General features: G+C 48.7%; 2 protein-coding genes across 3 annotated transcripts; one reads left to right on the forward strand and one right to left on the reverse strand.

Moving 5' to 3' along the window:
* The first annotated feature begins 709 nt into the window (after positions 1–709).
* On the forward strand, positions 710–5,641 carry LOC127326499 (uncharacterized). Of its 2 annotated transcripts, XM_051353348.2 has the most exons (3): positions 717–848; positions 1,576–1,686; positions 2,845–5,641. In XM_051353348.2, the coding sequence occupies exon 3, from the start codon at positions 3,341–3,343 to the stop codon at positions 5,288–5,290; it is 1,950 nt and encodes a 649-aa protein (XP_051209308.1). In that variant the 5' UTR covers positions 717–848; positions 1,576–1,686; positions 2,845–3,340; the 3' UTR covers positions 5,291–5,641. The 2 variants fall into 2 exon arrangements, with proteins under 2 accessions (XP_051209307.1, XP_051209308.1); XM_051353347.2 differs by lacking the exon at positions 1,576–1,686 and having other exon boundaries at positions 710–848.
* Positions 5,642–12,886: 7,245 nt separating this feature from the next.
* LOC127326429 (uncharacterized) lies at positions 12,887–15,388 on the reverse strand. The gene is made up of 2 exons (XM_051353287.1): positions 13,520–15,388; positions 12,887–13,403 (listed from the first exon to the last, which is right to left on the reverse strand). Exons 1-2 carry the CDS (start codon positions 15,271–15,273, stop codon positions 13,400–13,402), a joined length of 1,758 nt encoding a protein of 585 aa, XP_051209247.1. The 5' UTR covers positions 15,274–15,388; the 3' UTR covers positions 12,887–13,399.
* Between the last annotated feature and the right edge of the window lie 7,378 nt (positions 15,389–22,766).

Here is a 22,766-nt window from a genome sequence, read left to right on the forward strand (position 1 = left end):
ACACATCACCTTAATTAAATCAAGATAGTGTGCCCCTAGACACGAGATAAATCCGTGAGAACGATAATTTGAACATGTTGTGATGCTAGCGGTGAACTTGCACCTCGAATATCTCAATGAGATACTTCCTCCGACCAAAATTAATTTGTGCGGCCATATATATGTTTGAGTCACATTAATTAATTTAGATCAGATGGAGTATTAATTTTAAGGAGTACTATGTAAGTATGTTGGTAATCGGTGCTCCAGAAAGAATCAAACAAGTTGCCAAAATGTCAAAGCATTCTCGTCAACTACGCAAATACTATATACTTTTTTTTCACTTACGTGCAGTTTATGTCTGCTCCTTGCACGCCACACGTAGTGAAAGAGTTCCGTTCCAGTAAAAATACTCTGCTTGGCCGACTAATCGGATGCTGAAAATATCACCATCACAATTAACCTTCAAACCTACCAGCCTCCTCCTGTCAAAGTTCCAAACAAGCAACCACTCCCAAACTGGGCCCTCGCTGAACGCAAACCAAACAAACCTAGGCCACACATCCCGAGCCAGAGCCGTCGTCGGCCATTTACGGCAGCTCGGCTGCGAGCCGCGAGCCGTGAGCCGAGCGGAGCCAGGTGCGTGCGTGCGTGGGAAAGGAAAGCAAACGCCGCCGTCATCTGACGTCGGCGCACCTACGAGCCCCCTCGCAAGACTACAACCAAACACCGTCAGCCTGCGAGGCCATAAACACACGCCCTCCTTCTCTCTCCCTCTGCCTCGTCTCCTTCTCCAACAAAAGAGAATCTCTCTCTCTCTGCGCAAAGGACACCAGAGCCTCCTCCTCCTCCATTGGGATAGATCCCAGGTGATTCCCTGGCTTCTCCCTACTCCCTCCTCCTTGCCTTCTCCAATATTTGGCGCTCTGTCATGTCGTGTTTTCTTTTCATTGTCTGTTTGTTTGTGTTTCTCTTGATATAATTTTGTTCGGTTGTGTGTGTGAGAGAGAGAGAGAGCTCTTGCCAATTGGTAGGATTCAGAGGCCTGACTCCTGAATCTAGCTAGGGTTTGAGGTTTCTGCCATGGGTGTTTTAATTAGGCAATTCACACACTTGTTTAGATCTGTCACGCTCATGTGTCTTGTCATCCTTCTCTATATTCTTCGTTTCGAATTGATGTGATTTAATTGCATGGTCTTAATTAGCTCAGTTTATCGAGGGCTATTCTGTAAGAAGAAGGACTAGAGCTACGCTTTCTATCATTAGGATTTCTTCTTTGTATGTCCTGCAAAGTTCAGGCACCGTCTGTTCTTTGTGCTATAGATACGGCTTGCCACATGTGTTCCTTTCCATTTTCATCTAGCTCATAGCTCATGTATTTCTTGTTATGCAGAGGTATTTTCTGAAATAATTTCCTGTTTTGATGCAATTGCATCGTCTCTTTCTGAAAATTGACACTCAATTATAGAAATACAGGAAATTTTGTCTTGTCTCATGTTTGACAACATATTCTTTATAAAGTAGATCCTAGGTTGTTTAAACGGTTTCTTCAGTAAAGTTTATATGTGTAGTTGTAGTTCTGTCTCCTCTTGTAAGGTTGTGGTCAAGGCTGGTTCTTGGTTATTGCTCATATGGAGCTTTTGTCAAAATTCAGAGCCACGAAGGTGGCATCCACATACCTCCAACGATCTTTCTCCGAGGCCACAGGTACTGGAGCATCAGATCGTTTAGTCAACTGGATGAACACTTCAAATAAACCTTGAAAATTATGCTTGTTCTCGGTGTTATGAATGTTGACCCAGATGGTTGTACTGTAGCGGGATAATCATCTCTCGTAGCTGTAGCTATTAGGTACGACTTGAACTAATCTGACTCAAACCTAATTAACTATACTTATTTAAGTTGGGGGGCAATGGATGGTGTCTCACATATTTATCAATTGTTATATATGCACTAGGGGATTTATCAATTGCTGCAACCTTCTTTCTAGAAAGGAAAAGAAATGTGATTCATTTATCTGTTCAATAGGGGTTGTGGAGGATTCGTAGGCTCAAAAGTTAGGCCAAGTTGTTTAAGTAAATTTTAGTATATTAGCTTCAAAAAAAAGTAAATTTTAGTATATTAGTATGTGGCTACTATGCAACGGAAGCTTTGACTTATGCTATTGTGCACTTGATATGCCCTTTATGTCGCTTATTCTGAAGGCATGGACAATGATGAGCAAAACGTTACATATGTCAAATATGTCCAGGTTACCATATGTCTTTTTGTGTCGAATTCTGTATGTGCTCATTTGTCAAACTATCGACTTTACCTGTCAATGCGTGACACAAGCTTTATGGTTTGCCAAAAGGAAAATAAATTTCGATTTCTTTGAGAAGGTTTTGATTGGTGTTTTTATTTATCATATTGAGTCATTCATAATTCCGATCTGTTACTGATTCTGCGGCCAACTTGAGTTGCATCTCACGACTATTCACTCTACCAGTCCTCTGCTTGCCTACTAGTAGTTTGATTCCCATTTCAATCATTGTGTAAGATTCCGCAATGTTCTGTGGTTGGCATGGAGCCAAATAGTCAATCAGATCACTGGACGAGAAAGGTCCCAAAAAGGAAATAGCTAACATAAATTCCATTTGACCAAATTATCTTTAGCTTCAGCAATTGAAGGTCCTTTTCTGGAGCCACTGATTTGTTCTTTTACCGATTTATATGCAGATATAAGTTGACCGTTCTTTCTTCTGATTTTGGTTCTTTTGGTTCATGGGTACTTGCTTTTATATGATACTGCTAATTAGGAGTCACATTAAACTCTCTATATATAGCATGAGCACCACCTGACTTACCATTTCCGTTTTGTTGCAGTGCTGTTCTAATCTGAAGATTGCCCTGGCGCATATATAGCATTTTAGCTCCTCTGCTCCTAGTTGATGCTCAACATCTAGCTGAGAAAACGGAACACACTGAATGCTCAACTACTAGATAAGATTATCAATGTACCGGATGGTTTAGTCTGTCAGGGCTCAAGTACCTTGTGGGCAGGTCACAAATTTTTGCTGAAGCCAGAAGGTAATGGACAGGGCAGACACATCCGGTTTTGTTAGCAGCGGATTCAACGGTACCTCACTGCTGCTCATATTCTTCGACTTCGTCTACTCCACCATGCACATATAAAAGATCAGGAATCTCCTGATCTTCTGTTGTTTCTTCCACCACCTACATTCAGTTCAAAGGAAAGCAAAAAATCTCAGTTCAGTGTACAAAGCCTGATCTTCTGTTGTTTCTTCCACCACCTACATTCAGTTCAAAGGAAAGCAAAAAAAAAAATCTCAGTTCAGTGTACAAAGTTTACTTAGCCTAGATGAATAACGGCTTCGCGGATATCCATCACCGTGGAAGCCAGCCCCTGATGGACAGCTCTGCGGTTTTGATGGCTCGTCATTCTGTGCCGAACTACACGACAGTCGGCCATGGTCCGACCTCATTTTCCTTGGACTTCCGGGGTTCAGCAAGTGACAACTGCAGCCGTGGCAACAGCAGGGGTGTCCGGAGGTCTGCACATGTTTCAGCACAAGATGATGCGTGCAGGCTGGTACTTGGATTGGGTCCGCCGCCTGAACCGAGCTCCGTGGATTACCAGCAACCTGCCGGAGGTGCCGGCCAGTCGAAAACGCCGGTGACTCTATTTGGTCGGAGCTTGTCGTTCACTGATCCTGGGACGATGAGCCATGGGCTTCATGATCAGAGGGGTAATGCTGAAGCTATTGTTCGGCGTTCTGAAGCGCCTGAAGGAAACATCATATCCTTCACCGCTGTCGACGAGGGCTCAACCTCTTCCAGGAGGAGCTCCGGTGGCTACATGCCGTCGCTGCTCTTTGATCGAGTGGCTCAGGCAGATGCACACGATGATCTGCTGGACTATACGGACAACGCAAGTGGGCATGCTCAACATCACCTTCAGTTCAGCCCTGAACCTTCAGCAACGACCATGACAGAGACTTCTTTTGGTGTGAACTCTGATGCTGTCACCGGTGTAACCAATCCTGGGCAGCCGGCCCATCGCCGGCATCCGAAGAAATGCAGGTTCAAAGGGTGCTCCAAAGGTGCGAGAGGGGCATCAGGCCTGTGCATTGCCCATGGAGGCGGGCAGAGGTGCCAGAAGCCGGGTTGTTACAAGGGTGCCGAGAGCCGCACCGCCTACTGCAAGGCCCATGGAGGAGGCCGCCGGTGCATGCAGCTCGGCTGCACCAAGAGCGCCGAGGGTAAGACGGATCACTGTATTGCGCATGGCGGAGGTCGCCGGTGCGGATATAACGACTGTCCTAAAGCCGCTCGGGGCAAGTCCGGGCGATGCATCAAGCACGGAGGTGGGAAGCGGTGCGCAGTCGAGGGCTGCATCCGGAGCGCCGAGGGAAAGGTCGGGTTCTGTATCTCCCACGGCGGAGGCCGCCGATGCCAGTACCCGGACTGCCGCAAGGGAGCGCAGGGCAGCACGCTCTACTGCAAGTCCCACGGCGGCGGCAAAAGGTGCGTCTTCGATGGCTGCTCCAAGGGCGCGGAAGGCAGCACGCCGCTGTGCAAGGCGCACGGCGGCGGGAAGCGCTGCATGTACGAAGGCGGCGGCCTCTGCCCCAAGAGCGTCCACGGCGGCACCAGCTACTGCGTGGCGCACGGCGGCGGGAAGCGCTGCGCGATTCCCGGGTGCGGCAAGAGCGCCCGCGGGCGCACGGACTTCTGCGTGAAGCACGGCGGCGGCAAGAGGTGCAAGGTCGACAGCTGCGGCAAGAGCGCGCAGGGCAGCACGGAGTTCTGCAAGGCGCACGGCGGCGGCAAGCGGTGCACGTACGGCACGGGCTGCGAGAAGTTTGCCCGCGGCAGGAGCGGCCTCTGCGCCGCACATGCGACGCTGGTGGCCTCGCAGTCGTCTCAGCAGCGTCGACGCGACGGCGGGGCAGGGAAGAGCGGCGGCGGGAGCCTGATCGGGCCGGGCCTCTTCCGAGGCATAGTGTCGTTGTCGGCCGCAGCAGCCAGTGCCATGAACTACGAGTACTCATCTTCGGGCGTGAGCACGGTGTCGGAGTGCGACGGCTCGCCCGTGGCCACGGCGGGGAGGCAGGAGCTAATACCTCCTCAGGTGCTGGTTCCCCTCTCTATGAAGTCCTCGTCGCCATCCGTGCCGTCGCCGTCGCCGTCGGATAGGCGCAGAGAGGGCGGAGAGCTCGCAGTTCCGGAGGGGAGGGTGCACGGCGGTGGTCTCCTGTCATTGCTCGGTGGGAGCTTCAGGAACGTCATCGACGTCGACGATCTCTGACAGTAGGCTGTTCTTAAACCCACACACAAAATTGAACGTTTTAAAGATCGTGTAGTAGATGTTAGATTGGTGGATTATAAGGGAGTATGGCACTTTATAGATTATATGTTATGATTGGTGGCATTTGTGACCAAGAGTCTAGACATGAATTTGTCAGGGCCCTTGAATGCTCAAATTCTTGGCAGGTCCGCAAGTTTTTGGGATGGGAAAGCTTTGAGATTGTAATTCTTGTCGATCACACCGATATGTAATAATGCAACATTTATTTTGCTACAAATTTGATGGATTATCTCATCGATGATTCTCTCATGTATTCTGTTGATGATAAAGCTGCTGCCTGGGTTTAAATGAGATCCGAATGCATTTTATGTTGAGCTGTTTTGTCATTTGTAACAACTTTTGGGTAGGAGATTTGGTGCACTTTAGCACTAGTGCTCCGGATTTTTGAAATATTTGAAAATTATACTTCTATATTTCAAGAAATCATAAAATTAATTCCATGAATACATACACATGCCTTGAATACTGTGCGAAGTTTCGGTAGAAATTGTGTTGTATTTTGATGAACATGGAAAATAATAGGGATAGTTTTTGTCTGAAATTTGTCTTTTTATATAGTTCATAATATAACATATTTTCTCCAAATTTTCACCATACTTTCAGAAGATTTATATATATATGTGGGTATTTATGCTCAATTTTTTTGGAATCTCAGAAATATGTTTTTCAAAAACCGGGAGCAGTGGTGCTCATGTGCCAAAAGCATTTTTTCGCAACTTTTGTCACTAATTTAGTCTCTATATATGGTGTTATTATAATTAAGAAGATACGGAGTACCTAGTCCCTTGCCCCATAATATATGATGTTATTATAATTGATATGCTTATATATTGGTCGTAATGATGCATCTTCATGCGGGCCTAATCGTTGATTCCCGTCGCTCCCCCAACTCTGCCGCCGCCACCATCGTGGAGGTGCATGTGGCTGTCGCTGGTAGGATGAAGCGCAGACGACGGGGCGTTCACGTTGTGGGGATTGTGGCAGCGACGGGTTCTGGCCTTCCTATGGCTACGCCGTCGCTCCAGTTGTGTACCAAATCGTCGGGCGAGGTGCCACGGAAGACGAAGTGGAAGGCTATCAGTGGCCCCGTGCCCCCTCCGGATGCCCCATCCCCGATTTCATCTGCTCCAACGGCTCCGCGGTGGTGCAAATTGGCACAATAGGTATACCTATTTGCCCTCACTCTTATCTTTTAATGTCAACAATTGAAATTGGGATAGAAATATTAGTTTGTAAGGTTGCACAGAGATAATTTGCATAGCATTCCGACCTCATTTCTTGATATGCTGGAGGGGAACGAGGTCGGCATTCATCGCGCACCACTCCAACCATTTGATCAAGGATATGCGTCTGAAGCGGCAGATGCGACTGACAAGAGGAAACTCGATAAGATAACAACGTGGGAAGCAATTAGAGAAGATGTGAAGAGAAGGTCAGAATTTTGAAGATAGAAATATCCGCCTCGAAGAGGAAAATGAGAAGATCTAGGTGATGATGATGGATCCAAACAAAAAGGGTCCTCTAACAAAAATGGTGGGAGATATGAATGACCGAGATATTGGAAGACAGAAAGACAAGAATAGAGGTGGCTAGAGCTAGTGGTGGCGGCAACAATGCCATCGGTGCTCCGGCAACCGGTGGTGGTGGTGGCGGCGACAACAATGGTGAAGGTTCTTCTTGACCGGCACCATTTTCATCCCGAATTTCATGCATTTTTTTTGGAAACACAATACAAGACTATGCATTTTATTGAAACATTGTTGTTAATTTAAATTATCTATGTTTTATCTTGAATATTGATGTCTCACTCAAAGCCTCTTTATGTTGAAAATCCTCATTTACGGTATATCAAGTGTCGCGGTAGAATGGATCTAGAATACCCTCTATCGTAAAACAGAATATTATAGTTTGCGGTGTTGCGATAATTTTTGCACCGCAAAACGGAGATGCGGTTACCCGTTACTTCATCTGCATTTAATGGTTCCACGTTAAGCGAGAGATGTTCTTATCATCTTATGCCAACATTTATGTGTACATTAGCTTGTGTTTCAAGACCACTATTGTAGTGCAGTGTCGCATACCAATAAACTAGCAGCAGCTAGGGCCTAGGGGCACCCATGCAAGGCGCACCAGCATGAAGCGAGCCTAGCTGGGTCTCACCTCACCCACAACACTGCAGCGTTCAGTCGCCACTCATGGCGGAGTGTGCAGCCTAGGGATCTCGAAAGAACTATCAGCAAGGAGCTCTACCAAGAAGACATCACTTACATCTGGAAACTGGAACAACCGCGTCCTATATTCAGATTCTTCGATTCTAAGAAGTTGGATAGTGGTGCCGTATGGCGTTTGGCGACATGCCGGAGAATGGCGAGATGCCGATCTTCTTCCTCTGATTATCCCAATCTTTCTTCCCTTCCTTGATTCCAGTGAGTCCCCTGACTTCTCCTCCTCCAATCCCCCTTCAATCATCTCCACAATTACTGATAGCCCCCTTCAAACCTCCACGCAAAAGACCTTTTTCCTCATCTAGATCTGATTCCCCATTTCAAACACCTTCCCCCCTAGAACCCCTCTCCCGATTTCCACTGCAGGTGATCGTCCTCACATCCCACCCTGAAGTCGCCGGCAGTTTACTTGACACAGCTATTCAGAAAGTCCCCAAATGGAACCTCCCTCCTTGGGAGGCGGATCCATGCTTGATTTGGCTCTTTCGCGTCTTAAGCCGTGCGCAGTTGGCCGCTGTAACTCGAAATCTCAGTCGGTGCTGTTCCTGAGAAAGAATACAGGGCTCCAGGTGGTAATCTGGATGTCTTTGTCGGAGGTGTCTGTCTCGATAAGGTCCCTGCCGGCAGATCAGTTGGAGCTAGGGGAGATGCGGCCTGAGATGAAGACTGAGGGGAGCATCTTTTTCATTGCACATGGGGGCGAGAACATGTACCTGAATCAAGAGGCAGCGGCGCCAGCCTGTAAGGCGCCACGGGCGCCATGAAAGCCATAGGTTGGAACTGCCAAGGCATGGGCAAGAGCCTTGGCGGTACAAAAATGCGCCACCTTGCCAGGATGATCCACTCCGCAAAAGCTCAAATAACCTTTGTTTCTGAAATTAAATCTTCCAAGGTAAAGCCTTCTGATCTTACTACTCGGTTTGATATGTCTGATAGTGTTGTGGTTCCTTCTCGGGGACGCTCTGGTGGCTTGTGGCTAATGTGGACGAGTGATTTACAAATGCATGTTCTTAGTGCTAATTTCCATGTTATCCTAGCTAAATGTGTAAATAGTACTAGTAATCAACATTTTGGTCTTGTTTGTATTTATGGCGATCCCTATCATCGCGAGACTAGCCAGATTTGGGATCAAGTGGCCACTTTTGTTTATGATAACCCTAGTATGCCGATGCTTTGTATTGGGGATATGAATGACCTGCTGTATGATATGGAAAAAAGCTCCCCAAATCTGAATCGTCCCCGTATGAATGCTTTTCGTGCTTTTGTGAAACATTGTGGCTTATTTGACTTGGGTTTTAGTGGTCCTGCTTATACTTGGACAAATAGGCGCTTTTCTTCAAATCCTATCTATCAAAGGCTTGATCGGTGTTTAGTTAATGTTGAATGGTGCCATGCTTATCCGGTGGCAAATGTTTATAATATGCCTCTTATTCATACCCTTAGTGATCATGCGCCTATTTTACTATCTACTGATGGTCCAATTCGGAAAGTTAAATGTTCTTTCAAATTTGAGAATTGGTGGCTAAAAGAGCAGGACTTTCAATCTCTTGCAAAATCTGCATGGTCTTCATCCGCAAATAAATCTTTCTCGGCCAGAACTAATCACCTTGCAGGAGCCCTAAAAATTTGGTGCAAGAAGAAAAAGCCGTTGCAGCAGGAACTACACAATATAGAAGATCAAATAAAGCAAATCCAAATGAAGCCGTTGCAACAACAAGACCATGCAATTGAAGCAGCTTTGGCCAACAGGTATGAACAAACTATGACCAAACTAACCGATTCTTATATGCAACGAGCAAAGAAACAATGGGCTAAAGATGGAGATAGAAACACAACATTTTTTCACCATGCCATTATCAAACGTAGGAGAAGGAATACTATTATATCAATCAAAGATGAAAATAATGTTATGCAGTTCATGCCAGAGCAGATTAGCAATACTTTCGTCAACTACTTCAGATCTCTTTTTGCCTCTCCAAATGCTAACAATGGCAGGCCTTTTCTTGGATCCCAAATCCCGCAAGAAAGTCAAGATTACACCTACTCAATTCCGGATAGCCGGGAGATTTGGGAGACACTCAAGGATATGAAGCGAAATGCGTCTCCAGGGCCGGATGGATTCAATGTAGAATTCTACATTGCAGCATGGTCATGGATAGAACAAGATGTTGTGCAGTTGGTAAGAAACTTCTTCCAAACAGGTGTCATGCCATCCCATATTAATGACACTCATATTGCTTTGATTCCAAAAAAGCTTGTTCCTTTAGTTCCCGCAGATTACAGGCCCATTAGTCTTTGTAATGTCATTTATAAAATTATTGCTAAATGCCTAGCGAATAGACTCAAACCTCACTTACCTGACTATGTTCATCCTTCTCAGCAAGCTTTCATTAAAGGTAGGCGTATTAGCAACAATATCATCATTGCTCAAGAAATAACGCACTCCTTTACTTTAAGCTCCTGGAAGAATCAAGCTTTTATGCTAAAAATAGATCTTGCAAAAGCTTTCGACAGACTTGAATGGAATTTCATAGTTGCAGCCCTTGCTCGAAAAGGTCTACATGTTCATTTCATAAATTTGGTCTATGCTTGTGTCTCTTCGCCAACTTTCTCTGTAGTTATTAATGGCCAACCTTTTGCAAAATTCAGAGGAGACAGAGGTATTAGGCAAGGGTGTCCTTTATCTCCTTATTTATTCGTTCTTGCAATTAATGAACTTTCCATTGCGCTCCAGGAAGCCATGATGACTAACTCTCTTGCAGGCATATCTTTAGGGCCAAATTGCCCTCCAATCCACTCTCTTCTTTTTGCAGATGATCTATTGGTTTGTGGACAGGCTACAATGCAGGAGGCAACACGTATGAACGCCATTCTCCATGATTTCTGTGACAGGTCGGGACAAGTTCCAAACTGGTCTAAGTCAGGTATCATCTTCAGTAAACATGTCCCTCCAAGCACCATGCAGTCAATCAAACAAATATTTCATGTTCCCAACATAGACAACAACTTCATCCATCTTGGACACCCTCTTGTCATTCCTGGGAAAGATAGAGCAAGTGCTTACAATTTTGTCTTCGACAAATTCAAGTCTAAACTCAACACCTACAAGGCAGATAAGCTTTCACATGCTGCTAGGCTAGAACTCATTAAATCTGTGTTCTCTTCTATCCCCGTTTACTACATGTCAAACATTCTCTTCTCCAAGAAATTCATAGCCAAACTTAATGCTATTATTCGCAATTTCTGGTGGACGGGGGTAAGAGAAGAAGAAAACTCGAAGGCCATGTGTCTCCGGGCATGGAAGGACATATGTGCACCCAAAAATGAAGGAGGTTTGGGTATCCGCAACATCCAAGCCATGAACCAGGCCCTAATCCTTATGGCGGCCTGGAGAATTGCGGAGGCTCCTAATGATCTCTTACATGCTGTTCTCAAATCCAAATACTTTCATGACTCATCTATTTGGCGCCCAAATCCAAATGTTCCTAAATCAGCCTTTTGGGCCTCAATCCACAAAGTGCTTCCCATTCTAAAAACCCATTGCTTTTACCAAATAACACAAGGAGGCATATCTGTTTGGAGCACTCCCTGGTGTCAACAGTGGTCTGCTATATATGATTATCTCATAATTCAAGAAACAGGCTATATTTACCCGGCCTATGTTAGGGATCTGTGGCCCCCGGAGCAAAAGGCATGGAACACTCAACTTATTGATAATCTTTTCCAACAACCCTTTGCTACAATCATTAAACAAACTCCTCTTATCAACTCTGAAGAGAAAGATATCTTATGCTGGAGACTCACACCATCAGGTAAATGTAACACCAAAAGCGCATATCGTGCTTGCTTAAAGAGATTGCAGGAACAGGGCGAACCGGCTCCAAGGCAAGTACATCCTGCAACAGTTCGTCTCCTGCAACAGATTTGGCGAAATAAAAAATTGACTCCGAGAGTGCAGACATTTGGATGGAGACTTCTAAGAAGAGCAGTGCCGACAGGAGCAAGAACAGGTAAGTATTCCACTCACATAAGCACTCTGTGTTCCAGGTGTGCTGTAGAAGAAACAGACATACATCTCTTTTTTACTTGTCACTTTGCTCGTGTGGCATGGTTCAGCTATCCTTGGTTTGTCAGATCTGAGATGCTTATTACAGACTGCAACTCAATGTCTCAAATTTTAATAAAATTGTTGTCCATGAATCACCCTTATGCTACCCTAGAAAATATTCTAACATTTATGTGGTGTATTTGGAAGTCTAGAAATGACAACCTATTCTGCAGAAAACCAGGGGCCCCATACCAGGTGTACCAAGCGGCAAGGGCAATTCAACAAAACATGGAGATGCTGGATCCCACCGTTGATTCCATTTTGCAGATTCAGGCCAATGTAAAAGAAGACAGTACAAGCAAGCAAGCAACTCATGCAACCAATTATCTACCAGCACAGGGAACAACAATAAGGACAGATCTTGTCATTACAGGGAACAAAATATTCTCAGATGCCTCTTGGAAAAACATGAAGATGTCAGGAAGAGACGACTCCCAAGCAACTGGCATTGGTCTCTTTCTTCAGGTTCAAATTGGTCAACACAAGTGTGACGTCATGATTCAAGCCTCTGCAGAACAGGTGCCAACACCATTTCATGCCGAGGCGGCGGCTCTTCTTCTTGCGGCAAAGGTGGCGCGGTCACTTCAGCTACAACAAGTTACTTTTCTAACGGACAATCTTTCTCTTGCAAGAGCTTCAGCGACAAACTCCATCTCCTCTCAGCAGGTTCCATGGGAACTAAGAGACGTCATGGCCTCCTTCTTCCAAATTTCTACTCAGATACAGGCGGCAATATTCCATATCAAAAGAGACCTCAATGGAGTAGCTCATGATTGTGCACAACAGGCTCTCAAAACAATTGTTTCCGAGCCTATCTTCAGATGCAATTCTTCAACTCATAGCAATAGCCTATGTCCCATCTCCGATGCTCTTATTTCAGCAGATATTCAAGGCTATGTACTTTACTCTGTATATTGTGCTTGAGTTGAAATAAAATTGGCGCCTCTGGCGTCTCCCTTTGTTCAAAAAAAAAAACCTCACCCACAACACATACCTGCAAGAACGATAGAAGCAGGAGAAAAGTCAGCGCCCAGCAGGCAATAGAGTGGGCTTCACCAACACGTTGTATAGAATCTTGATGAATGCGATGTGGAGAAATTACGCTAGCGACCAGGCTGAGCGTAGAGCTTGCCAGACCACAAATATCCACAATGCCAACATATTATACGCTTAAAACTCATGTTGTATGAAATCACAAGACAATTCATCACAATAGTACAATTTTCCGATAATGATCACAATCATACAATGTTTGTTGTTCATCAACCAAACACAGGCTGAATTAACGGTTCATCAATCACAAAACCACACTCTCTTGTGGACACAAGTGGAGTATCTGGACACGGCACACCCTCTTATTACAAACAGACTTCAAACCAACACAAACCCGTTAGGCTAGTGAACATCGCACCAAGCATGAAAGCTAGGACTCCAAGTAGCAGAACATCACACACCAATCCAAGCATACCAAGGACCAAGGTCATGTATCGTGGCGAAAACACAACTTTTATTCACCCGCGAGGCTGCGAGTACAAGTAGTAGTAGCAGTGCAGCACGGACCGAAAACTCGAACACAGACACACTTTGCGGACACACCTACGCAGTTGGGAACACCCCGGATCTGTGAGATCAGGACTTGTAACAACAAAGTGAAGCTTCACGTAAGCCCAACCTCCTCGCACCGCGAAGCAACACATGCCAGAGTAGCGCAACATATCACCTGGCAAATGAAGAACGAAAAACAGATAATGAAGTTATTCCTTCTCCCAAAGGAAAAAATGAAACAACTTTTCTATCGACATATATGCATACATAAGAAATCTATGTGCAACGGACCTTAGAAACGAGACCATCGGGAGGGTCTTCCTGTAGTAGGCTGAGTGGCGCGTTTCGAAGAGCGATGGGTTATGACCGGCATCCAAGCCATCCCACTCGAGTTTGTTCCACCAGTCCTTCTCGCAGTCCACCACCGGCTTGGGACCTTCACGTGCTACGGCCGGCAGACGCCTGAGACCCCAGCAATCCCGGAGGCCGATCGTCTGCAGCGCCGGCGCAGTCAATCTGACTTCGCATATCTGCCCCAGATTGTGAAGATGGTATAGCTTGATTTGCTTTAGGTTCTTGAATGTGACACCTGATGATATTGCTGGAGGGTACTTGTCGTCCAATGGAAAAACATCTCGGAGGTTACTGCAGTATGCGATCTGGAGGGTCTCTAAGTTGGGCAAGCTGAAGGAAATGGGGAGGACGTACACCAGCCTAGGGCAGTTGTACATGTATATGTGTTGCAGTCGTGCGAAACAACTATTCTGAATAATAGTGCCTCTACTCCAGATGCAATAAGCCACCAGGAGATCAGAAGCTGAAATTATTCTTATATGTCCAAAGCTCTCTCGTCCATATCGGCGAAAAAACACATATTGTAGCTTGGGGCACCTCACAACATGACACCATTCAAGCATGTCCCAGTTTGTTTCATTTGCTGGAGGGATAGCAGTGATTGAGGAATTGTCATGGACATGCAATGATTGAACATGACGCGCAAATAAATTGAAATTTGAATTGTCCTGCATACTCTCTATATTATAGCTTCCTTCACCAATCTCGATATGCACATCCAAAGTTTGAAGCTGTTGGTGGTTCCACAGGAAAGATGAGCACATAACATCTTTAGTAAGAGCAACATTATCATAAGGTAAAATCAGACTTGTTGGAACCAAACCCTCTTGGCTAGGACCAATCTCCTTGATACTTTTGGTATTGTTGGCTTGGCTATGGCTCATGCAAGAGATAAGGAGGTACACCATTGAGAGACATTGTGATATTCGGTGATAGAGTCCCTCAATGAACCTGAAAGTGAACCTTCCATCTGTAAAAGCAATAAATGCATGAAAGCTGAAAGATCTCTCTATTCCACAATAGACCATTGATCTTTGCTTCCACTGCATGTCTATACGTAGCACTTCCAACTTAGGTAATGCACGCCAGATTAGGCTACGGAGATGCTGACAACCCAGCAGGAACAACTTCTTGAGTTTCGGGATATCCATTGCAAGGAGGTCAAGTGTTTTAATGGCTGTACCAGAGAGATCCAGATCCTCCAGATTAGGCAATGCACGCAAAAATATGTTCTGCAATCGACCACAACCATGCAGGGAGATCTTGGTAACCTGGACGGTTTCGATGGGAGCTATAGGAGACTGCAGGCGCAATTCCTTTTTTGGCAGTTGTATGGAATGATTCCAATTCTCTGCTGGCCCATAACCATCAAAGCTGAAACTTTCGAGCAGTGGAGGAGCTCCTTCCAGTATAACGTTCTCCAAGCTGGAACAACCATCAAGAACAAGCATCTTCAGGCTTCTTTCGGATGACAATGTCGGCAAAAATTCCATGTGAGTGTTGCTAGATAAGTCAAGGAGTTCCAAATTCATCATATCTATGGAAGAACAGCTGTCCACCGTGAACACATCTGAAGATTTGGTAACTCGGAGCTTGTAAAGTTTTTCTAGCTTTTTCCAAACATGACTCATAGTCTTCCATGAGACTCCCTTTGTATTTAGCTCCCTGAGATTGGTCAAGAGTTCAACCATCCGAGGCAACAAAACATAATCTGTGAAACGTAAATCAAACACCAGCAGGTCCGGAAAAATCGGCACTCCACTTTGCTCTTTCCCTGTGTTTGTACAATGTTCAAGCCAAAGGAATCTTAGGTGAGTTTTTTTTTTTTTTTTTTTTAAGAACAACCAAATTAACAAAAAGGACGACCAGATGGGCGGACAGGCGATTGGCGACGCGGACTGCGGCGGCTCATCGCCTCGGCCGCGGTGCGACCCCAGCGTCGCCCGGCGCGCCACCGACGGCCGGAGTCCTCCCACCGGGCCGTCCTCTCCCCCCGGCGCTTCTCGACAGCAAGGTAAGTTCTGGTCCCTCTCTAGCTCTGATGGCGAAGAAGATGCGACGGCCTCGGCCTCGGGTGGCTCGGAGGGCGAAGGCGACGACGACCTCGAGGTCCTCCGGCGAAGGCGCCCGGCCACCAGCACCCTTGGTGGCTTCATCGAGCGGGCACAGGAGCTCGGGGGCTCCCTGCGCGCGGCGCGCCGGTCGTCCTTTGCCCCGGGCGGAAAAGGTTCGAGATTTCATGGCTCGGCGCCGCCGACGCTGCCGCGGCCCCGCGGCCTGGGAAGCTGCGCTCCGCCCGTGCGTGGATCCGCCCCCGCGCGCCCTGACTTGAGGCCTCCCCGCCGGGATAGGGTTCCGCCAGCGGAGTCGTCGGATTGGCCTGCCCTGGCGCCTAGGGTGCCGGGTTCGTCTCCGATCTTGCGGCTGGAGGCAGCGCCAGGAGTCTCGTGGGGACGGGCCTCGCCGCCGTCAACGCCTCCGGCGGTCAACGGCGCTCGTCGCCGGTTGGATCTGGATCGGGGAGATCCAGTAAGTTTGATTCCTCTGGATGTGGTTGCCTAAGGGCTGCTGCGACCCCGATCTAGGGTTCCTAGCCAGACCGAACGAAGTGAGACAACAACTAAGCGACCCTTCTGCGCCGCGCCACCGCCTCCTCCGACCTCTCCTTCCCCCGCCGCCGCTCTCCCGCTCCTTCGCATCGGCGGTCATGGCGGGCGGCTACGACGACGGGCGGAAGCGCCGCTTCGACGACGGCGCTCGGCGCGACAATGACGCGGGAGGAGGTGCCGGCGGCCGCCGCCTTGAGGGTGGGCGCGCGATTCGCCAGGATGATGGGGGTCGCCAAGACGAAGGCGGCGGGCGCCCAGACGGCGGTGCTCGCCACGACGGCAACGGCGGGCGGCAGGCCGGTGGCGGCGGACGCTTCGACGGAGGCCCTCGCTTCCAAGACGGCGCCCCTCGCCAAGATGCCGGCGGCTCCCGCTTCCAGGACGGCGACTTCCCCTACCGCGACCAAGCCTACCGCGACCAAGCCTACCGCGACCAAGACCGCAACCGCGGCTTCGACTACGGTCCTCCGCCGCCGTGGTGGGAAGAGCAACAGCGAAGGAAGGTGGCGCTGACGAGCCGACGCGCGGACGGGATGCCGGCCAAGGGTGGTGGTGACCGCTCCGATGCCGCGGGTCAGGGAGACCGAGCGGCCCAGGGCCCGCGCCCTCAACACAAGAACAAAGCCAGGAAGAATCATGGCGAGGGAAGCCAACAGCAGCCTAAGGGGAAGGCTAAGCAAAACCCGCCACCGCGGACAGGGGCTCCGGCGGTGGGGGAATGCTTCAAATGCGGTAGGGAGGGCCACTACCAATCGGACTGCACCTTCGACCCCCTCTGCGTCGTGTGCAGCGGCGAAGGCCACTCCTCCGCTAACTGCCCCTCGAGGGGGAAGGGGCTGAGGCTCCAGACCATGGGTCACGCCATCTCCGGCGGGGGCTTCTACAACATCGACGTCGAGCCAATGCGTGGTGGGCTGGGCAACGGGGAGGTCTTTGCCGCCATTATCAAGTTCGATTCGGCGCCTCTCTCGGAGTCCCAGCTCTCGGATGAACTGAAGCATCTCGTCGACGAGCTTTGGGACTGGCAGGTGCAGAGGCTCTCCGATACTGAATTTTCGGTCGTCTTCCCCACCCGCCAGACCCTTCGGCTCAGCACCGGGAGCGGGAAGCTCCACCTCCCTCTCAGCAAGACAGATACCCAGATCCGCGAGGCCTTCCTTGCTCCCAAGCCCAGCCTGGTTCTTCCCTCCACGTGGGTTCGTCTGTCGGGGGTACCGGAGGACCTGATGACTCGGGATCGCCTCATGGCGGGATTCACCATGATCGGGAGGCCGATTGACATTGATGAGCTCTCCATACAAAAACGCGACCGCGAGCCGATCCGCATGCGCTTTCACTGCCGCTACCCCGACCGCATCAAGGGCTCGGTGCAAATCTTCGTGAACGGCGAGGGGTACATCGTCGGAGTTCAGGCTGAGGCCCCTCCTCGTGGTAATCCGGGCGCAGGGTCAGGGGGCCCTCCACCGCCACCAAACGATGGTCATGATGATGACGACGACTCCGATGAGATCCCCTCGGATAGTGAATGGAACAAGCACCGCCGCAGCCAAGACAAGAACAAGGATGCTTCCAAGGACAAGGGTGGAGCCTCTGGACCCTCCAACTCCAACCCTCCGTCGGTACTGGGCAAGCAGGGGCTGCCAGTGACCACTGCCCCGGCCATGGCGGAGCGCCACTTTGACCAATATGGCTCCAACATGGCTGCCGCGGCGGAGATCCTCCCCTCCCTCTCCCTCCTCGAGCCTTCCAAGAGCAAGCTGGCGGTCCACCTGGTCCCGGCGAGCGGCGCGGATGGGACCCGCCCCCTCGCTACCGACTCCCTGGATTCCTTGGACTCGGCTGACATAGACTCGCAGATCACCGACCCGGCCCCTTCATGGGTGGACGACAGCCAACAGGCGGAGGGCCCGCCGACCAAGATGGACAAACTCACTTCGGCCAACACCCTTGGTGGCTCGGCTGAGGTGGAGGTGGTCGACGCTTCGGACGATGAAGAGATGCCGCAGCCCAATGACGATGGAGTCCGCAAGAACCTGCTGAAGGAGCTGTCCGAGGCTGCCCCTCTGGCGCAAGCTCGCCGCTCAAAGGCCGTCTACTCCAAGCGGGCGGCCTCGGCGACACCGGCGGTGAGGAAGAGCGCGAGGTCCCAGGGCGCCACGGCGGGCACCTCCGCCCTCCTCCGCGCCCAGAGGCTCACGGCGGAGAAGAATCTGGAGGGCAAGGCCTGCCCCAACACCTACTCTGAGAAAGGTAACGACTTCGCTATCCTTGATCTTCTCTCGGATGCTCACTTGTCCTCGGTTGTTCGCGATAGTTGCTTGGTTTTTTCTCCCACGATGGCTGACCCGGGCGAAGCTTTGTCCATCATCTGGGCTAAAGAAAAGGTGCAAGCGGCGCTTGCCGAGACTACGCGCCGCCTGGAGTTGGAAGCCAAGGCCGCGGCGGCGGCCAAAGCTGCGTTGGTCGCTGTGGCTGGGGAGGCTCCTAGGGTGGAGCCGGCCCATACTCCTGGGGTGGAGCAGGCCGAAGATCTGGCCACAACTCCGGTCGCGCTGGGCTCACCTGGGGCTGTGGTCCCGGCGTCCGTGGATACGACAAGGGCGCCTTCTGCGGGGGCAGTCGCGGACCCGGTGCCTACTCGCTCCCGCCCAAGAAGATCTTGTGCTAAGGCCCCTGCTCTTACTGTCTCCAAGAGGCAGTACAAAAAACGAGCTTCAAAATGAGAGCTCTCTTCTACAACCTGCGGGGGTTTGGGGGACAAGGGCGTCGCACCCAACTCCGTGATTACATGCAACGCGACCGAGTCGACATCCTTGGCCTACAAGAGACGGTTCGCCAAGACTTCTCGGACTCGGAACTCAGGAGCCTAGAGTGCGGTGGCCAATTCTGCTGGAACTGGCTGCCGGCCTCGGGACAATCCGGGGGGATGCTCCTGGGGTTCCGCGATGAGTGTTTTGAGGTGGGGACCTGGCGGAAGGGGAGGTTCTTTATTAGCGCCGACCTCTTCCATCGCAGCCACATAACTAAATGGACTTGCATCCTAGTCTATGGTCCGGCTGACCACTCTAGGACTAGGGAGTTCCTGGAGGAGCTTTCTTCTGAGGTCGAGGGCTGTAGGCTCCCTCTGATCGTTGGGGGTGACTTCAACCTCATCCGTGGCCCCAGAGATAAGAGCAACGACAATATCAATTGGCCAAGGGTGTGATGACCCACAAGTATAGGGGGTGTATCGTAGTATTTTCGATAAGTAAGAATGTCGATCCCAACGAGGAGCAGAAGGTATTGACAAGCAGTTTCGATGAAGGATTCCCTGTAAATGCTCACAGACAAGTATTCAGGGGGTTTTGATGTAACAGTTGAATAAAGTACGAGTAAGTAAAGTGCGAGAGTAACAATTGCAGCGAGTGGCCCAATCCTTTTTAGCGCAAAGGACAAGCCGGTTTGTTTACTTATAATGACCAAACGTTCTCGAGGACACACGGGATTTTAGTCTAGTGCTTTCGCCACATACGGCTAAATAATCTTCATTGTTATGATAAGTGTTGTGTGGGTGAACCTATGCTAATGTACCGCCCTTCCTAGGACTAATACATACTTGTGATTATACCCCTTGCAAGCATCCGCAACTACAAGAAAGTAATTAAGATAAATCTAACCACAGCCTTAAACTCTGAGATCCTGCGATCCCTCCTGCGTCGATATACCAACGGGGGTTTAGGTTTCTGTCACTCCGGCAACCCCGCAATCGGCAAACGAGTACAAGATGCATTCCCCTAGGCCCATAAAGGTGAAGTGTCATGTAGTCGACGTTCACATGACACCACTAGAAGAATAACACCACAACTTAAATATCATACCATTGAATATTACTCAACCATAGTTCACTACTAACATTTAGACTTCACCCATGTCCTCAAGAACTAAACGAACTACTCACGAGACATCATATGGAACATGATCAGAGGTGATATGATGATGAATAACAATCTGAACATAAACTTAGTTCAATGGTTTCACTCAATAGCATCAACAACAAGTAGAGATCGATACCGGGAGAGTTTCCCCTATCAAACAATCAAGATCAAACCCAAATTGCTACGGCGGTGACGGTGTCCAGCGGTGGAGACAGCGGTGATGATGGTGGAGATGATGATGATGGTGATGGAGATGATGTCCAGCTCGATGACGGTGACGATGGCGTCGATTTCCCCCTCCGGGAGGGAATATCCCCGGCGGATTCCTGCCCGCCGGAGAGCTCTTTTCTCTCTGGTGTTCTCCGCCCCGCAGAGGCGGCTGTAACTCTTCGCGAGGTACCCTCTGTGGCTTAGGTTTTCGGGACGAAGGGTTTCGCGAAGAAAAGGAGGCGAAAGGGGCTATGGGGCCCCCACACCACAGGGTGGCGCGGCCAGGCCATGGGCCGCGCCGGCCTGTGGTCTGGCCCCACCTTGGGCCTTCTCAGCTCCTCCTTCTGGCTTCCTTCGTCATCTTGAAAAATAGGATTTTTGGTATAATTTCCTTCCACAGTTGATCTTCCGAAATATTGCGTTCTGACGGTGCTTTTTCCAGCAGAATCCTGGCTCCGGTGCTTGATCCTCCAATAATGATGAAACATGCAAAATAGATGAAATAACATAAGTATTATGTCCCAACATGAAATATATCAATGAATAACAGCAAATTATGATATAAAATAGTGATGCAAATTGGACGTATCAGGGTGCGCCAATTCAACGACGCCATCGCTGGCCTTTCTCTTAGAGAGCTCAACAGAACTGGGGCAAGGTTCACCTGGACCAACAAGCAACTCTCCCCATCCGCTCGGTCCTGGATAGGGTCTTCGTCTCCACTTCCTGGGAGTCGCTCTACCCCTTGTGCTCTCTCACGGCGGTTACTAGGGTGGGATCTGACAAGGTATTAACTTGTCAATGCCTACGAGTTGTAGACTAGGGTTTAGTTGGAAGTAGAGGGCAAGTAGATCTCGAAGGTTTCAGCCGAAAAGTACTCGACGATTATGAAAACTAGGGTTTGAGAGACAATGATTCGATGATTCTTCGTCCCTCGACTCCCCCTTATATAGGAGGCGGAGCCGAGGGATTCGTGTTGTACAAGTTACAGAGTCCGGGAAGGTTTCTAACTCATCCCGCAAGATTACAAATAACACTTCCTATTACAACTCTAGCTTTCCTTAATAATATCTTGGGCTTCCGAATCTTCTTATTCTTCGGGTAATGGGCCTTCAGTAAACCCCGGGTACTATCTTCGGCAGACCCATTTGGGATGCCTATGTCAGTAGCCCCCGAGATTTTGCTTGAATCGTAGAGTCAGGGAAAATCTCCACTGTTTTATTTTTATTCGACAACTTTAACTTTTCTATATTTCTTCACATAAACTTCTATATTGTGCAGGGATAATGGTAGTTGGGGCTAGTTCATCTGACGGATCAGGTACTAGTTAACTGCTCTAGTGGCAATCCGCAAAAACCTACTTCAAGATCACGTCCCTGGACATGATCTCGGGATACTGGTGTAAACTTCGATAGGTGCCGCTTAAGGTCTTACCATTCTGTCGAGTCCCAGTAAAATTTATCGGGTACCGCAGAGGCGGAGAGCTCTTTTCTCTCTGGTGTTCTCCGCCCCGCAGAGGCGGCTGTAACTCTTCGCGAGGTACCCTCTGTGGCTTAGGTTTTCGGGATGAAGGGTTTCGCGAAGAAAAGGAGGCGAAAGGGGCTGTGGGGCCCCCACACCACAGGGTGGCGCGGCCAGGCCATGGGCCGCGCCGGCCTGTGGTCTGGCCCCACCTTGGGCCTTCTCAGCTCCTCCTTCTGGCTTCCTTCGTCATCTTGAAAAATAGGATTTTTGGTATAATTTCCTTCCACAGTTGATCTTCCGAAATATTGCGTTCTGACGGTGCTTTTTCCAGCAGAATCCTGGCTCCGGTGCTTGATCCTCCAATAATGATGAAACATGTAAAATAGATGAAATAACATAAGTATTATGTCCCAACATGAAATATATCAATGAATAACAGCAAATTATGATATAAAATAGTGATGCAAATTGGACGTATCAACTCCCCCCAAGCTTAGACTTCGCTTGTCCCCAAGCGAAACTGAACTCGGTAAACAGGACCACATATTTATGGAGTGAAGAGTCGATAAATAAAATACGGACAAGAAGCATCATGTTCATTCACACAAGACATTCTAGTAAACAACTTCCTCATATAACTCAACTTGAAACAAGTATAAAGTAATCACAAATAAAGGTGCATAAGAAATCATAGTTGGTAATGGCAAACTTCGTTCTTGGTCAGAGAACAATTAACAGATTATACTTATCTCATTGAGCAGCGCTCTCATGTTAAAGTTTATAAGGCACAACTTGCATACTCAATCATAATGGTCTCCTCATGATCATTGATAACTTGCAAAGCTATATTCATTCAGATAAAACTTGTACTAAACAAGGAAGAATAAAGGACATGATGAAGCAAATCACAATATAATGGTTTGATCACAACTACTCAAATGCTTGCTTGAGATGGAGGGAAATAGGTTTACTGACTCAATATAAAGT

This window comes from Lolium perenne, chromosome 6 (assembly GCF_019359855.2).
Source record: "Lolium perenne isolate Kyuss_39 chromosome 6, Kyuss_2.0, whole genome shotgun sequence".
NCBI classification, from domain to species: Eukaryota; Viridiplantae; Streptophyta; class Magnoliopsida; order Poales; family Poaceae; genus Lolium; species Lolium perenne.

Bases quoted from the DNA above. Each gene is read 5' to 3' on its own strand.
- LOC127326499 (XM_051353347.2), top strand. From the start codon at position 3,341: ATGAATAACGGCTTCGCGGATATCCATCACCGTGGAAGCCAGCCCCTG.
- LOC127326429 (XM_051353287.1), bottom strand. From the start codon at position 15,273: ATGGTTGAACTCTTGACCAATCTCAGGGAGCTAAATACAAAGGGAGTC.